This window comes from Conger conger, chromosome 9 (genome assembly GCF_963514075.1).
Source record: "Conger conger chromosome 9, fConCon1.1, whole genome shotgun sequence".
Classification (NCBI taxonomy): domain Eukaryota; kingdom Metazoa; phylum Chordata; class Actinopteri; order Anguilliformes; family Congridae; genus Conger; species Conger conger.
The window spans coordinates 57,748,819-57,762,526 of NC_083768.1; the positions used below are offsets into that span (position 1 = coordinate 57,748,819).

Genomic DNA, 13,708 nt, shown 5'->3' on the forward strand with positions numbered 1-13,708 from the left:
CAAGCTCTATAATATAACCTCTCCCTTCCCCACTCCCAAAGTGTATGATCTCTCTCACCCTTTTCTCTATTCAATATGCTTTCTTGGCATGTACCACAATGAGTAAATATTGCCAAAGCATTATATTCAAACAGTTATAAAGTAAGAGGAGAAAAAGAGGTGAAATTATTATTCAAATTAAACAGGTGGCATATTGAACATGTTGTTTATCTGTGCAGTGGTTATGCTGTACTTGTTGGGTGGCTAATCCGGCTGAAAAATATTGTGCTGTGAGTGGGGTTGTTAACCCTTCTTCTCTCCTCCCCGTTCCCGTCTCTCCTCCCTCACTCTCTCCTCTCTCTCGCTCACTCTCCCTCTCTCCTTCTCTCTCTCTATCTCTCACACTATCTTGCTCTATCTCTTAATCTCCCTTTCTCTGTTGTGCTCTCCTTTGCTCTCTCTCCTTTCTCTTGCTCTCTCCCTATCTCTTTCACACTCTTTCTCTCTCTCACTCTCTCTCTTCCTCTCTCAATCTCTTGTTCTCTCTATCTCTCCCTCTCTCTCTCTCAGCCATCACACTAGCGATGGACCGGGACAACGTGAGTGGCGGAGTGGTCCACCTCGCCGTGGTAACGGAGTCGGGCGCCGAGAGACAGCTGATCCCTGGCAACAAACTGCCCTTCTTCAATCGCATATAATGCTTGTCATTAAAAAAACCCACCAATGAAATGAGATTTTTGCAAGGTGTGTCCACCTTCCGCTGAGGCTGGAGGTGTGTTTGGAGAAGGCTGCATCTTTGTTTTAAAATAAAAGAATAATGACACTGTTAAAATAAAATGTTGAAAGACACCATTTGCATCTTGTGCAATCGCAAAAGTGAAGTCTGGATGCTGAGAACTTGTTTATTCAGCATCCACTTGTTGCAGGGCAAAAGGCATGTTTTTTGTGATTTTTCAGCATCATTTTGCCAGCTGCCAGATAATATCATGTTATTGGTCAGGTAATATAATGGTTGTTACTTCTGGGGGAAGTGGACATGTTAAACACACTTATTTGCATGACTGAATCGAGAGGCGTGGGTGTCACTGAAGCGATCTGTGTTATAGATTGATAAATTAACCTACCATCCTAATTGATTATTTGCCTGATCTGCCCATAGATGACTTCAGCAACCAGATGCAGTCAGGACATTGTTATGAATGAATGGCCATGCACAGCACTCAGAGGTTTAAAGCAAGGGAAAGGACTCATTGGTGGTAATGACACATGTACTGAAATATGCCTGTACCCTAGGGAAACTTCTCAACATTAAAATAAGCGTACTTTACAACAGACATTAAGAGCCGTCGGTGTAAGGTGGAAGTAGGCAACTGAAACTGGATTAAGCAACAGACATCCTTCTGAAGTGGAGAGGTTCCTCATTCATTGTAATACATTGACATTAAAAACACTTCCTCTAAACCATCTCTCAGAACGTTTTTCTGTAAAAAAACCCAAAAAAACCAAACAAAAGTTGTTAATAGTCATGACGGGTTTAAAGTATCAACCATCTCTCTCTATCTATCTCTCTCTCTCTCTCTCTCTCTCTGCAATGTTCTGTGGCGTGCAGTCAGTATTTGTGTGTTCCATTGCTAATATGCAAACGTGTGTGATGATATGCTAAACGTAATATTTTATTATTGTGTAAATGAATTAACGAACTACGTAGCGTGTGTATCAGTTGACTCAAATATGGAGTATACCTACCTGTAGCTACACATGAATACAGCACAGGCTGTGCTCACAGATGCGTCGCTTCTTTCCGAGGGGCGCTCAGGAGACGCCGTCGGGTGTTTCGCATCTGCGCGCAGTCTGCGAAAGCGAAAGCGATGTGAGGGACGGTCCTTCGACGACATTTCTGCTCTTACTGATCTAAAACCAAAATATACCCAAATAACTTATCATTTAAACTATTGTAACACAGAAATAACAAAGTTGCAAAATGCAGGGCGGTACAATCAGCGATTCTGGCTCGAAAGGACTCAAGATGGGGGTGAGTGGATATATTTTACTTTCGTCAACTAGAATACAACAGCCTAGAAATGCACTGGAATGAACACAAGGTAGCCTATTCGCACACGAACTAATTTCATGAGCGGGTATGACTACCACGAGACGTCGTACTATAGCTAACAATCCTTATAATAATTTCCGAAACATTTCAATAGTTTGCTGTTTCTGAATAAAAAAAAATGATGGAGAGCAAGTAGCCTATGAATTAATCAAAAGCGGGCATCTGTCAAAATTCAACTTCTACGCCCGAGCTACGTTTAGATGCCTTTTGAACATTTCGTGTTGTTTGGGTTTTGGTAATATTAACCAAAAATAAAGGGACGATTCTTGGTTCAGCTAGCTCTTCTTCGACGAGCGGCCTCTGGCGGAGGACACTTTTAAATGTACACTTTTAAAAGTGGTTAAGGTAAATGACTGGGACACGCAAGTTCGGTGGTTCTAACCCCGGTGTAGCCACAAGATCCGCACAGCCGTTGGGCCCTTGAGCAAGGCCCTTAACCCTGCATTGCTCCAGGGGATGATTGTCTCCTGCTTAATCTAATTAACTGTACGTCGCTCTGGATAAGAGCGTCTGCCAAATGCCAATAATGTAATGTAATGTATATTCTTCCCACATCTGCTTTCAGACGACCATCATCGCCATCGAATTTGAGGGCGGAGTGGTGTTAGGGTCTGACTCCAGGGTCTCAGCTGGGTTTGTACTTTTTTTTTTTTTTGAACGAACACACTGTGATTTGATTGGTTTATTGAAATAGCGTGCACATCAATAAAAATCCGATTTGTATCTCTTTCTGCTGCATATTTGTATTCCCGAGAGTAGGCCTGACGCTCTCCACTGCTGCTCGTCACTCTGAACAAGATATTGCGGGACAGAGATTGCAATGCAACTCAACGCAGTGCAATGTAACGTAATGTAATGTAAGTCTGTGTGTTGCTGTATTGACGTCCACCTCCCGCTTGTCTCCCAGGGAGTCTGTGGTGAACAAGGTGATGAACAAGCTCTCTCCCCTCCACGACAAGATCTACTGCGCTCTCTCGGGCTCCGCTGCCGACGCCCAGACTATCGCGGAGATCGTCAACTACCAGCTGGAGGTGCACAGGTAGGCAGCGTGGGCACGCAATGCTCTGAGGTACGGATGAGGTGAGATGAGTCTCAACTCCATCTGATTGCACATTACCTTGTCAGGACAGCAGAATCCCTCCCCCTATTTTGATGCAGACTAAAAACACACCTTTTCAAACTCTACCTTAGTCCTCCCTCCTGATTTCCCCTGCCCCCCCCTTTCTGATATCCCTATCCTCCTTGTCTAACCCCCCCAAAAAAAAAATAAAAAAAAATTGGCACTTATAATGACTATATGTTTAGAACAGCACTTCATATGTATTTCCCTAGTTATGGATGTGATGCTTTAACTTGTGGAAGAACCTATGCACTTGTAAGTCGCTTTGAATTAAAAGCCTCTGGCAAATGACTAAAATGTAAATGTAAATGGTTGTTGCCATAAGCACCTGCCCGGGTAATGTGCAGCCTTGGTTACCTGGATAGAAGCGTCCACCCAGCAAGATCAGAAATATGTGACGTACACTCGGTAAAAAATGACTCTTCAAAGGGTTAAGTGCTAAATGCGCCTGCTTGTTGTGTCTGGCACAGCGAGGTTAACTGGCTCTCTCCGTCTCTGCAGTGTAGAGGTGGGACAGGACCCTCTGGTTCGCTCGGCTGCCACGTTAGTGAGGAACATCTCCTATAAGTACAAGGAGGAGCTGTCTGCACATCTGATCGTCGCAGGCTGGGACAGGCGACAGGGAGGACAGGTCTCTGAGGAATATTAAGGCCTTAATGAAGTATTGTGTTCTGCGTCCATTTCTCATTTCTAATGCGATAAACAAATCTCTCCCTCTCCCTCTCCCTCTCTCCCTCTTCCTCTCTCTCCCCCTCTATCTCTCTGTGACTCCCCTTTTCTTCTCTCCCTCTCTCTCTCCCAATCTCTCCCTCTCCCTCTCTCCCTCTTCCTCTCTCTCCCCCTCTATCTCTCTGTGACTCCCCTTTTCTTCTCTCCCTCTCTCTCTCCCCCTCTCTCTATCTCTCTGACTCTCCCTTTCTTTCTCGTTCTCCCCTCTCTTCCTCCTTCCCTCTATCTCTCTATCTCCCTCTTTCTCTCTCCCTCTTTCTCTTTCCCCCCCTCTCTCCCCTCTCTCACTCTCTCCCTCCCGCTCTCTGTCTCCTCCTCTCTGTCTCCTCCTCTCTCTGTCTCCTCCTCTCTCTCTCCCTCCCGCTCTCCCTCCCTCTCTCTCTCACTCTCAGGTGTTTGCCACTCTAAACGGGCTCTTGTCCCGGCAGCCCTTTGCAGTGGGCGGCTCCGGAAGTTTCTACATCTACGGGTTTGTCGACGCAGAGTACAAGCCAGGCATGAGCAAGGAGGAGTCCCAGCAGTTTGTCATCAACAGTGAGTCATTAGTTTCAGTGTAGGGACTCGTTCGGTCTGGTATCGAATCATAATCATGCCAGGGTCCCAGTGTGGTGACTCAGTCGGGTATTGAATCATGACCATTCCAGTGCCCCAGTGCCTGTGGCTGGTATTTCATTTTGGCGCACTTTACACAGTCGTGTAGATTCTCTCCCTGGCAGTAGAAAAAAGTATACTTCATAACTAATATTTTTCTAACAGAACTTTACGACTTCAGTCTTATGTGATCTTAAGTCTAAAAGTGTTACTTTGTGTTCAAGTACTCTATTTCAAATTCACAAATTTACTGTTTACTGTCTTGGCTCATTGGGTGATCTGACTGTTGTTTTTGTCACCATTTTTCTTGTCTCGTTGGGTGTGTTGACCGTTTTTGTCTCTCTCTCACTCTCTTACCAGCTCTCGCCCTAGCCATGAAGAGAGATGGGTCAAGTGGGGGCGTGGCCTACCTCGTTACGATTGACAGCAAAGGGGTCGAGGAGAAGTGCATCCTGGGAAGTCAGCTCCCAACATTCCATGACCCTGATGCATAGGAGAACACTGGAATGGAGGCATCTCATTTCATGCAGTGAAACTACGTCTGGAAGTGGCATTCATGAATGTGATTTTATATACATTCAAATTTTGAATTCAGTCCCTTTCACATTTGTACATGTTTGCTTGCCAATAAGAAAGTAGTTCCTCTGTTACTATTATTGACATACTGTGAAGTAAACAAGTGAATAACATGCCCATGGAGATCATTACACTATGCTAAGGCCCAGCCACACTAAGAGCTGTACCTATAATGCTAACAGTGTGACATTGCTAGACGATAACATTCCGTAAATAATCTGCCATTTTGCACGTGACACCCTGTAAATTCAGTTGGATGTTGATTGTCTCTCAGTGTTTTATTGTTCATGCAGCTGGAAAAATCATTCTTCACTGTCGTTGTCGTTATAGTTGGTGTGGACTCCACTTGAATCCACAATCAATTTTTTAAACAACGTATTTATAGTTATCGTTATAGTTATCCTTATAGTGTGGATGGGCCTTTCAGGAGTAAACATATCCCAGATATTCTCATCAACAGTTGCACTGTTATTTGGAGTGATGACACTGACATTAATAGAGACTTCAAATTAAAAAATGTGTTTGTCTTCTCAGTGGCTGCATTTGTCATTACTCCACTTATTTCTGTAGATCAGGGGTGTGCGATCTTGGCTGAAAAGGGGCCAGTGTGAGTTCATATTCTTGCTCTCGCCCAGCACTAAGAAGCCTGAGTCTACTTACACAAGGTCTTGATTGAAGACTGTGATTAATTAATTACTTCACTGAATCCAGAATTAGGATTCGATTTCTGGAAGGTGTTAACCATCATTGTCCTATACCAGCGATCAAGTCATGGTCCTCAAGAGCCAAAAACTGCTGCCCATTAATTACCTGGGAGAAAATAAGTCCGGGGCTGGATTCTGATTTGAGGGCCAGATTTGATGTTCCATGTCCCATAGTATTTTTATCTCTCTTCAATTGACACAAAGGATGAGTGGACCATAATCAAAGTAGATAAATATTTTATTGATAGAATAGTAAAATATACCACACACAGTGAATGAAAATAAAGAGAAAACAGAGGGAAAAAAAAGCATCTGACAACAGGTCCCTAATGCTCAAAGCTTAACTGATCCAAAGGTTAACATGAGAACGATGCAATTTCTTAAAGGGGTAGTTCCCCCAAAAATGAAATTAAAAGACATTTTTATTTGTCCAGAATACCACCTATCCATCCAGACACAGTAGTTTTGCTGAGATTTGAGATTTGAGGGCCTCTCATATTTTTGCGGTGTTAGATGCAGCAAAATGTTACACCCGTTAACATCTCAACCACAAATTGCCCTTTACACAGAGATCTGTGCAATATTGGTTTCTGCGACTTCAACGTTGCAAACAGTCTTAAGGGGAAGCTGGCGGTCTCTTGCGGGAAAGGTGATCGGATTCCGTACCACAGGTACACCGTTCAAAACGAAACCAAGCTTTTTAGACTTTCGTTTTTGCGCCGCACACCGAGTTGGCTGATGACTAACACCTCACTGGCTCGGTGGTTTGCTGTGGTCAGCCGAACCGCTGGAGTTATTTTCGGAGAACAGCCTCTCCCTCAGTTTGTAGTAGTTCCCCTTCTTATCCATCAGCTCCTGGTGCGTGCCTTGCTCCAGCACCTGCCCCTGGTCAATCACTACGATCTGATCCGCCTTTTCCACTGTCTTCAGCCTATGAGCAATCACCAGCAGGGTCTGGGAGGGGCAGCTGGCCAATGCCTGCTGGATCTGAAAAACAGAAAGCACCATAACTATGACAACCACATGACAATTTTGGAAACATGGTGAGGTGGGAACAGGGTGTATAATTTTATAAATCTATAAATTTTTCACAGCTTGTGGAAGCGCCTTCTGTGATCGCTTTAGCGGGTCTGAGGAGGGATGGGTGTGATTGGCCCACACCATGTGACCGCTCTCTGTGATCGCTTTAGCGGGTCTGAGGCGGGATGGATGTGATTGGCGCTCACCATGTGACGGCTCTGTGATCGTTTTAGCGGGTCTGTGGCGGGATGGGTGCGATTGGCCCACACCATGTGACCGCTCTCTGTGATCGCTTTAGCAGGTCTGTGGCGGGATGGGTGCGATTGGCGCTCACCATGTGTTCACTCTCTGTGTCCAGGCTGCTGGTGACCTCGTCCAGGATGAGGACCTGTGGCTGTCGGATCAGAGCTCTGGCGATGGCAATACGCTGCTTCTGTCCCCCAGACAGCTGACTGCCCCGCTCACCGACATCTGGTACACATTTATAAAACCGTATAAAACGCACATATACAATCTGGTGCTGTGAAAAATTATTTCCCCCCTTCCTGATTTCCTCTACATTACATTACATTAATGGCATTTGGCAGACGCTCTTATCCAGAGCGACATACAGTTGATTAGACTAAGCAGGAGACAATCCAGACAATGCAGGGTTAAGGGCCTTGCTCAAGGGCCCAACCGCTGTGCCGATCTTATTGTGGTTACACAGGGGATTGAACCACTGACCTTGCAGGTCCCAGTCCTTTACCTTAACCACTACGCTACAGGCCGCCCATCACACAGGTACAGACAACAGTTAAGGTTCACAGGGAGGTAGGGAGGGATAGGGAGAGGTGCAGCTTGAAGAGGTGTGTCTTCAGTCTGAGCTTGACTAGATAATTGCAATACAATGAATGGCTTCAGATCTTCAGACAAAATGTGATTATTTGCCCCCTTTATCTCAATGCTATTTAGCTAACAAAGCTAATGGCTAACAGGAAGTGAGCCATTATGCAAACTCCATGTCGTAGTGCTTTCGGCCATCATGCCCCTGATTTCTTACATGATTTGTGGTGTGAAACTCAGAGAACTTGGGTCTCATGAATTCTAACCATCTCTTACACACACACAAACACAGGACGGAGTTGCATAAATACACACCACAGTTTACCCTGCCCATTACAACACACACGGTCGTGTGTGCACGTGTGTGCGCATGTGTATAAGGAGGGCCTGTAGTGTAGTGGTTAAGGTACATGACAAGGTCAGTGGTTTGATCCCGGGTGGCCCTTAACCCTGCATTGCTCCAGGGGAGGATTGTCTCCTGCTTAGTCTGATCAACTGTAAGTCACTTCGGATAAAAGCGTCAGCTTGACATGTAATGACATGTATTTATACCTGTGTCGTAGCCGTGCTCCAGTTTGCTGATGAAGCCGTGGGCGTTTGCCTTGCGGGCAGCTTCCTGCACCCTCTCCAGGGGGCATTCTGTCAGGCCGTAGGCAATGTTGTCCCTGATGGAGCCAGAGAACAGCACAGGCTCCTGCCCCACCATCGCCACCTGCCCCAAAACAGGACTCTGTTACCACACCCACCAACACACCTGCCCCAAAACAGGACTCTGGTACAATGCCCACCAACACACATGCCCCAAAACAGGACTCTGTTACAATGCCCACCAACACACCTGCCCCAAAACAGGACTCTGGTACAATGCCCACCAACACACCTGCCCTAAAACAGGACTCTGCTACCAACACACCCATCCCAAAAACAGGACTCTGTTATAATGTCCTCCAAAACACCTGTTCCAAAACAGGACTCTGTTACAATGCCCACCAAGACACCTGTCCCAAAACAGGACTCAGTTACAACACCCATGAACACACCTGCCCCAAAAAACAATAAGTACATGCATAATCCACCTGACACCCAGTTAAAATGAAGGACTGCTCTCTTGTTTGTGTGCGCAGCAGTTGTAGACAACACCTTGCTACACCGGTGTTGGACACATGCGTTACCTTGCTGTGCAGGTACTTGTGCTGCTACACCGGTGTTGGACACATGCGTTACCTTGCTGTGCAGGTACTTGTGCTGCTACACCGGTGTTGGACACATGCGTTACCTTGCTGTGCAGGTACTTGTGCTGGTAGCGATGCAGTGGCTGCCCGTCCAACAGGATCTCTCCTTCCTGCGGCTGGTAGAATCTCTCCAGCAGACTCACACAGGTGCTCTTCCCTCCACCTGAGGCCCCCACCAGGGCGGTCATGTGACCCGGCTTCATCTCCAGAGAGAAGCCCTGAAACCAAACATGGCACAGCGCACACACACACGGTCAAAGATTTAGACCTCAAAGTCTTTCAGAGACAATTCAGTGAGCATAACACACATATTCTCATAGGTTCCTTTTAATTAGGAAGATTGATGATGCACCTTTCCCCTCCCCTCCTGTAATTTCTAATTAGCCATTTGTTATCTACTATTCTGAGGGTCTTAGTTCTTAGATATAGTTCTCAAAACAGTTTAAATGCTTTGTTATCGGATTCATCTATGAGGGTTCAAGTTTGTATCTTTGTGGTCACTACTAGCACTACTAGAACTAGAACTCCCTCTCTGGCAGCTATCATCAAATCTGGACCCCAATCCACATCTGGCCCTGGTTTTCTTTTCTCCCAGGTAATTAGCTGAACAATTACTGCTTCTGATTGGCCAGACGGTCTTCACATCTGAGGGTGGAAAACCAGCAGTTCTTGGACCTTGAGGACCGTGATTTGATGATCCCTGCTTACGGTTTTGCACTTTATTGACCATCGCTCTGGATAAGCACGTCTGCCAAATGGTTGCAATGTAATTAGAGCAGAAGTTGAATCTTCAGGCTGGTTGAATACCTGGAGGGCGGGGCAGTCGGGGCGGGTGGGGTAGGAGAAGGTGAGGTCCTGGAACTGGACATGTCCCCGCAGGGTCTCCAGCTGGAGCTCCCCCTCCGTGCTCACCTGTGGCTCCCTGTCCAGGTACTCAAACACCTTGGCGGCCGCGCCCACTGAATTCAGCATGTTGCCGCAAATGTAGACTAGCATCTATGACAGAGGCAGAGGCAGAGGCAGAGGCAGGGGCAGAGGCAGACGGCGAAACCAACAGAGAGCATGAGAAAGGAGAAGCAGTAGCTATTCAACCAAAACGCAACTGCATGTACTCACAGAACAATACAGGGGAACATTGTCATCACCAAAATAAATGCCCCAGAGTGAAGAAAACACCTCATTCATAAGACAAGAGGAGGAATGATGAAGACAGAAAAGCACAGGAGCTGTGGCCCCTTTAAGGTTTAAGGTGTAAAATCACAAATATGTGATTAGAGTGTTCTTCACTCATCGAAAGCAACAGAGTTCTACAATGCTGCCTTGGAATTTTGACATAACAAAAAAAACTACTCTTCATGTTACTGTGACAGTTACTGTGTGTCTTAAAAGTGAACTGAACTCACCCTAACGTAGGAGCCCATGTTTTCCTGGTAAAGGATGAAGGAGACCAGGTTCCCCGTGCTCATCTCACCCCTTTTGATGAGCTGGCGGCCATAGTACAGCATCAGAAACTGAACGGCCAGAGTCACCAGCTGTAGAGACACAGCAAAGCTCACGTCAGTCTCGTCTCAACAACCTGGCCCAGGCAGCGGTGACAGGGGTCCCCAAGCCTGGTCCTGTGCAGGTTTCATTTCAGACTCGAGAGGTGAGTTATGTCTGTAAAATACCACTCACTTAAGAAACAAAAACAACTAAACTGCCCTGTATGTCCCATGAGTTGCGTTGTGGACTGAAGTGATACATTGGACTGAAGGGTTATGTTGGGGACTGAAGGGCTAGGTTTGGGGACTTACGGGTTGTATTGAGGACTCAAGGGTTGGGTTGGGAATAGGGACTGGGTTTGGTTGGGGACTCAATAATTGTGTTGGGGACTCAATGGTTGCGTTGGGAGGGATAAAATGCAATGTCTAAACCCATATTGCACCATGTGACTAAAGGCCAGAGTGTCCTCTTTTTAACAAGGACCAGCTGTGACCACACCCTTTGAACACGTACCCTGCGGAAAAGCAGGTAGACAGCCCTCACGGTGTCTCTGCGGGTCTTGAGGTCGTGGGTGACCATGATTCTTTCGTCGTAGCGACGCGCCTCACTCCTCTCCGTGTTGAAACTCCGCACGGTCCTGATGCCCGCCACGCACTCACCCGCCGTGTCATTCGCCCGCGCAATGGAGTCCTGCACCTCCTTGGACAGTTTCTGAGCCACAAGAAATACTTCATAAAGCAGAGGCCTGAGCAGAATGTCATCCTGGGGTTGGCATTTGAGTTTAAAGGGTGGGCAGACCAGGAGGGCGGTGTTACTCTGTATCTGAGTGTGGGGCTGCTGGGTACACGACCAGGGTGTTTGGGGACGGGGGGGTCTGCGTTGGAGGTTTGCACTTTTCAGCTACTTAATACTTAATTCACGATTATCCGTCAATTTGTGGCAGGAAAAGGCACATTTCTCTCCTGTGTGGGCAGCGGGTCTCTCCATGGTGAGAAGACAACCCTTTTGGGAAGCAACACTGTAGCCACACCCCTGTCATAAAGTGGAACCACTTGTACCCTTAGAAAGCAAGATCACAGCAACTCATTGCTAACCCCTCAAGTTTCAAGACAAATATGTGATTACAATGTTCTCAACTAATCTAATGCTGATGTAACTGTCATTTTGAAAAAAACATTCCAAAAATCCTCACATATGTGACCTTAAAGGGTAAAAGCTTGCGCCTGGTTCACCTCGTAGCGGTTGTTGTAGATCTTTTGGGAGATGGCGATGAGAGGGAACTCGATGAAGGTGACCAGAGTGAGCTTCCAGGACAGACTGACCATGAGGACCAGAACGCCCACCATGTTTATGAGGCTGCGCAGGAGAATGTTCACGTTCATGGCCACCGACTGGCTCATCAGGGTGGTGTCAGTGGCGAGGCGGGACGTGAGATCCCCTGCAGAGAGAAAGAGGGGGTGATCTGGTGAAAAATGGCTGCCGCGTATCACACAATGGTGGTGGTTCCGTTGACTTCCCTCCCACATAATGAAGTGCCTTGAGGTTATGTGAAGAAAGGTGCTAGCCTAATTCATCTTGTGTTTTAGTTCTCCATCCTCACCTGTTTTGGTGACCTCGAAGAATCCGATCTCCTGTTTAACAAGGGCCTGGAAGAGCATGACACGCACTCTTTTATTCAGCCTGGATAAGCTACACATGAAAAGGCCTCCCCTGAGACCTGCACCTACGGAGCTGTGGAACAAACACATGTATATAAGCACGCCCCCACGCAGGCACACACACTCACATGGACATGCACGCATGCACTTTCATGACTTTCATTTGCACTAACTCTGGTCCTCATGTTGACAAACAGACTCCAAAGGCAATCCAAAGCATTCAATCAAGCATGCAATATGTAAGCTCTCTATACCAGCACGAAGGAAGCAGTTGAAAACACCTGACCTGGGGTAATTCCTACATGGTTCACCTGGTGTGAATGTAACTCTTGTCTTGTGTTCATATTTTAATCTCAGCCTCAAATGTATTCAGTATATTGCAAAACCAAAGGAATTGGCCTTGCTGTTGGAGGGGACTGTAAATGAGCCTACATCTGCTTGATGATCATTTCACAGCCTGGTGTAACCTATGTGCAATATGGGGCAAATATCACTAATAACATAATTATAATGTGTGTGGCATTCTTCACTAAAAGTTTGAAATCCACTGTTCTACACCGACCTGCCCATTGAGAAGAGTCCCATGTAGAAGATAGCCGTCACGAAGCTGGTTGGCTGATAGTGAGATCCCAGAATGTCAATCACTTTCCCCGTGTAAAATGGGATGAACATCTCACCTGTACATGAACAACTGCTTGTTTATATACATTTTAGACCCAGGTGTTCTATTTATAATACACTTCCTTTTTCTCTGTAAATAAACTTAAGAGGTAACCAGTACTCACAAATGACAGCAAAAGCGAGGAAGACAAAAGCGCCGCACAGAAATAGTGCGTCGGGTATGGAGTAGCGGATGACCCTCATGAACAGCGCCCTGGCTCGTTGCTTTCTCTCTGTTCCGTTGGACATTCCACAGGCATCTCCGCGACTGTCCGGAAAATTCACCTCCCAAAAGAGGCTGGCGATAGCCGTGGCAGTCGCGGCTATGAGAGTTTTCCCCGGACTCGAGAGCGACCCGCTCCAGTGCTCCGGGTGTTTCTCGAACAGCGCCAACAACCCGCTTTCGTACACCGGTCCGAGCAGACATATCGCCGTCACACAGCGGTGAAGCACCGCCTTGCTCCCTGATTTTGTCAACACCACGCAGAACAAGCGGACAAGCGCCCACCTGAGCCCCGCCAGCATCCATATCTGCGCCAGGCTCTGCCAACCGCTGGGGCTTAGCGACGGCGGTAGCCCAAATTTCGCTACGTAGTGCAACGCACTACAGACGGCCAGATCCAGGCATATTGCCGCCGCGAAGATCTTCGTGCTTTCCATCATCACACTCAGAGCTGGTAAAAAGAACGGCAATATTGACAAAGCTGGCTGCAGGCGGACAGTTCGGATGCACTACTATAGCACAACATAACAAATCAGTCTAACTGCATTAGATGAAATCATTATTTCAGAGTATCATCCATTGATATGAAACATCACTCTTGAAAATTAAATTTCAAGATAAGTAGGCGAAATAATGTTGCTAATTGGAGACTTAAGCCACCCACACGCTCACACTTACCTTACTGGGTCACCACTTTTGCAGGCTTCAGTGTAAAAAGCTTTCGATTTGCAGGGGAATTCCAGTTTCTACTTCGTAGTAGGCTATAGGCTTTTTACGAATGGAGAATATATATATA

The 13,708-nt window shown here is 46.6% G+C and overlaps 3 protein-coding genes across 4 annotated transcripts in view; 2 read left to right on the forward strand and 1 right to left on the reverse strand.

Annotated features, from left to right (window-relative positions):
• Positions 1–828, forward strand: part of psmb12 (proteasome 20S subunit beta 12) — a 4,759-nt gene extending 3,931 nt beyond the window's left edge. Inside the window, exon 6 of the mRNA XM_061254033.1 lies at positions 550–828. Coding sequence (XP_061110017.1) covers positions 550–677 — 128 coding nt within the window. The 3' untranslated portion in view covers positions 678–828. The remainder of the gene's footprint in view (positions 1–549) is intronic.
• Positions 829–1,774: 946 nt separating this feature from the next.
• psmb9a (proteasome 20S subunit beta 9a) lies at positions 1,775–5,641 on the forward strand. The gene is made up of 6 exons (XM_061254525.1): positions 1,775–2,011; positions 2,658–2,725; positions 3,000–3,131; positions 3,714–3,843; positions 4,334–4,475; positions 4,893–5,641. Exons 1-6 carry the CDS (start codon positions 1,961–1,963, stop codon positions 5,024–5,026), a joined length of 657 nt encoding a protein of 218 aa, XP_061110509.1. The 5' UTR covers positions 1,775–1,960; the 3' UTR covers positions 5,027–5,641.
• A 391-nt stretch (positions 5,642–6,032) lies between these two features.
• tap2a (transporter associated with antigen processing, subunit type a) lies at positions 6,033–13,708 on the reverse strand. 2 transcript variants are annotated; one of them, XM_061254040.1, is made up of 12 exons: positions 13,591–13,708; positions 12,815–13,363; positions 12,592–12,706; positions 11,972–12,102; positions 11,604–11,809; positions 10,885–11,082; positions 10,293–10,421; positions 9,697–9,885; positions 8,934–9,107; positions 8,210–8,369; positions 7,167–7,303; positions 6,033–6,799 (listed from the first exon to the last, which is right to left on the reverse strand). In XM_061254040.1, the coding sequence occupies exons 2-12, from the start codon at positions 13,350–13,352 to the stop codon at positions 6,563–6,565; spliced, it is 2,214 nt and encodes a 737-aa protein (XP_061110024.1). In that variant the 5' UTR covers positions 13,353–13,363; positions 13,591–13,708; the 3' UTR covers positions 6,033–6,562. The 2 variants fall into 2 exon arrangements, with proteins under 2 accessions (XP_061110024.1, XP_061110025.1); XM_061254041.1 differs by lacking the exons at positions 6,033–6,799; positions 7,167–7,303; positions 8,210–8,369; positions 13,591–13,708 and adding an exon at positions 8,505–8,829 and having other exon boundaries at positions 8,882–9,107; positions 12,815–13,580.

Bases quoted from the DNA above. Each gene is read 5' to 3' on its own strand.
- psmb9a (XM_061254525.1), top strand. From the start codon at position 1,961: ATGCAGGGCGGTACAATCAGCGATTCTGGCTCGAAAGGACTCAAGATG. The intron at 2,726-2,999 runs GTTTGTACTTTT...CTTGTCTCCCAG, and splicing joins GACTCCAGGGTCTCAGCTGG to GGAGTCTGTGGTGAACAAGG. The intron at 3,132-3,713 runs GTAGGCAGCGTG...CCGTCTCTGCAG, and splicing joins TACCAGCTGGAGGTGCACAG to TGTAGAGGTGGGACAGGACC.
- tap2a (XM_061254040.1), bottom strand. From the start codon at position 13,352: ATGATGGAAAGCACGAAGATCTTCGCGGCGGCAATATGCCTGGATCTG. The intron at 12,103-12,591 runs GTCGGTGTAGAA...TTTGTTCCACAG, and splicing joins GGACTCTTCTCAATGGGCAG to CTCCGTAGGTGCAGGTCTCA. The intron at 11,083-11,603 runs GTGAACCAGGCG...CTTGTGGCTCAG, and splicing joins TCTACAACAACCGCTACGAG to AAACTGTCCAAGGAGGTGCA.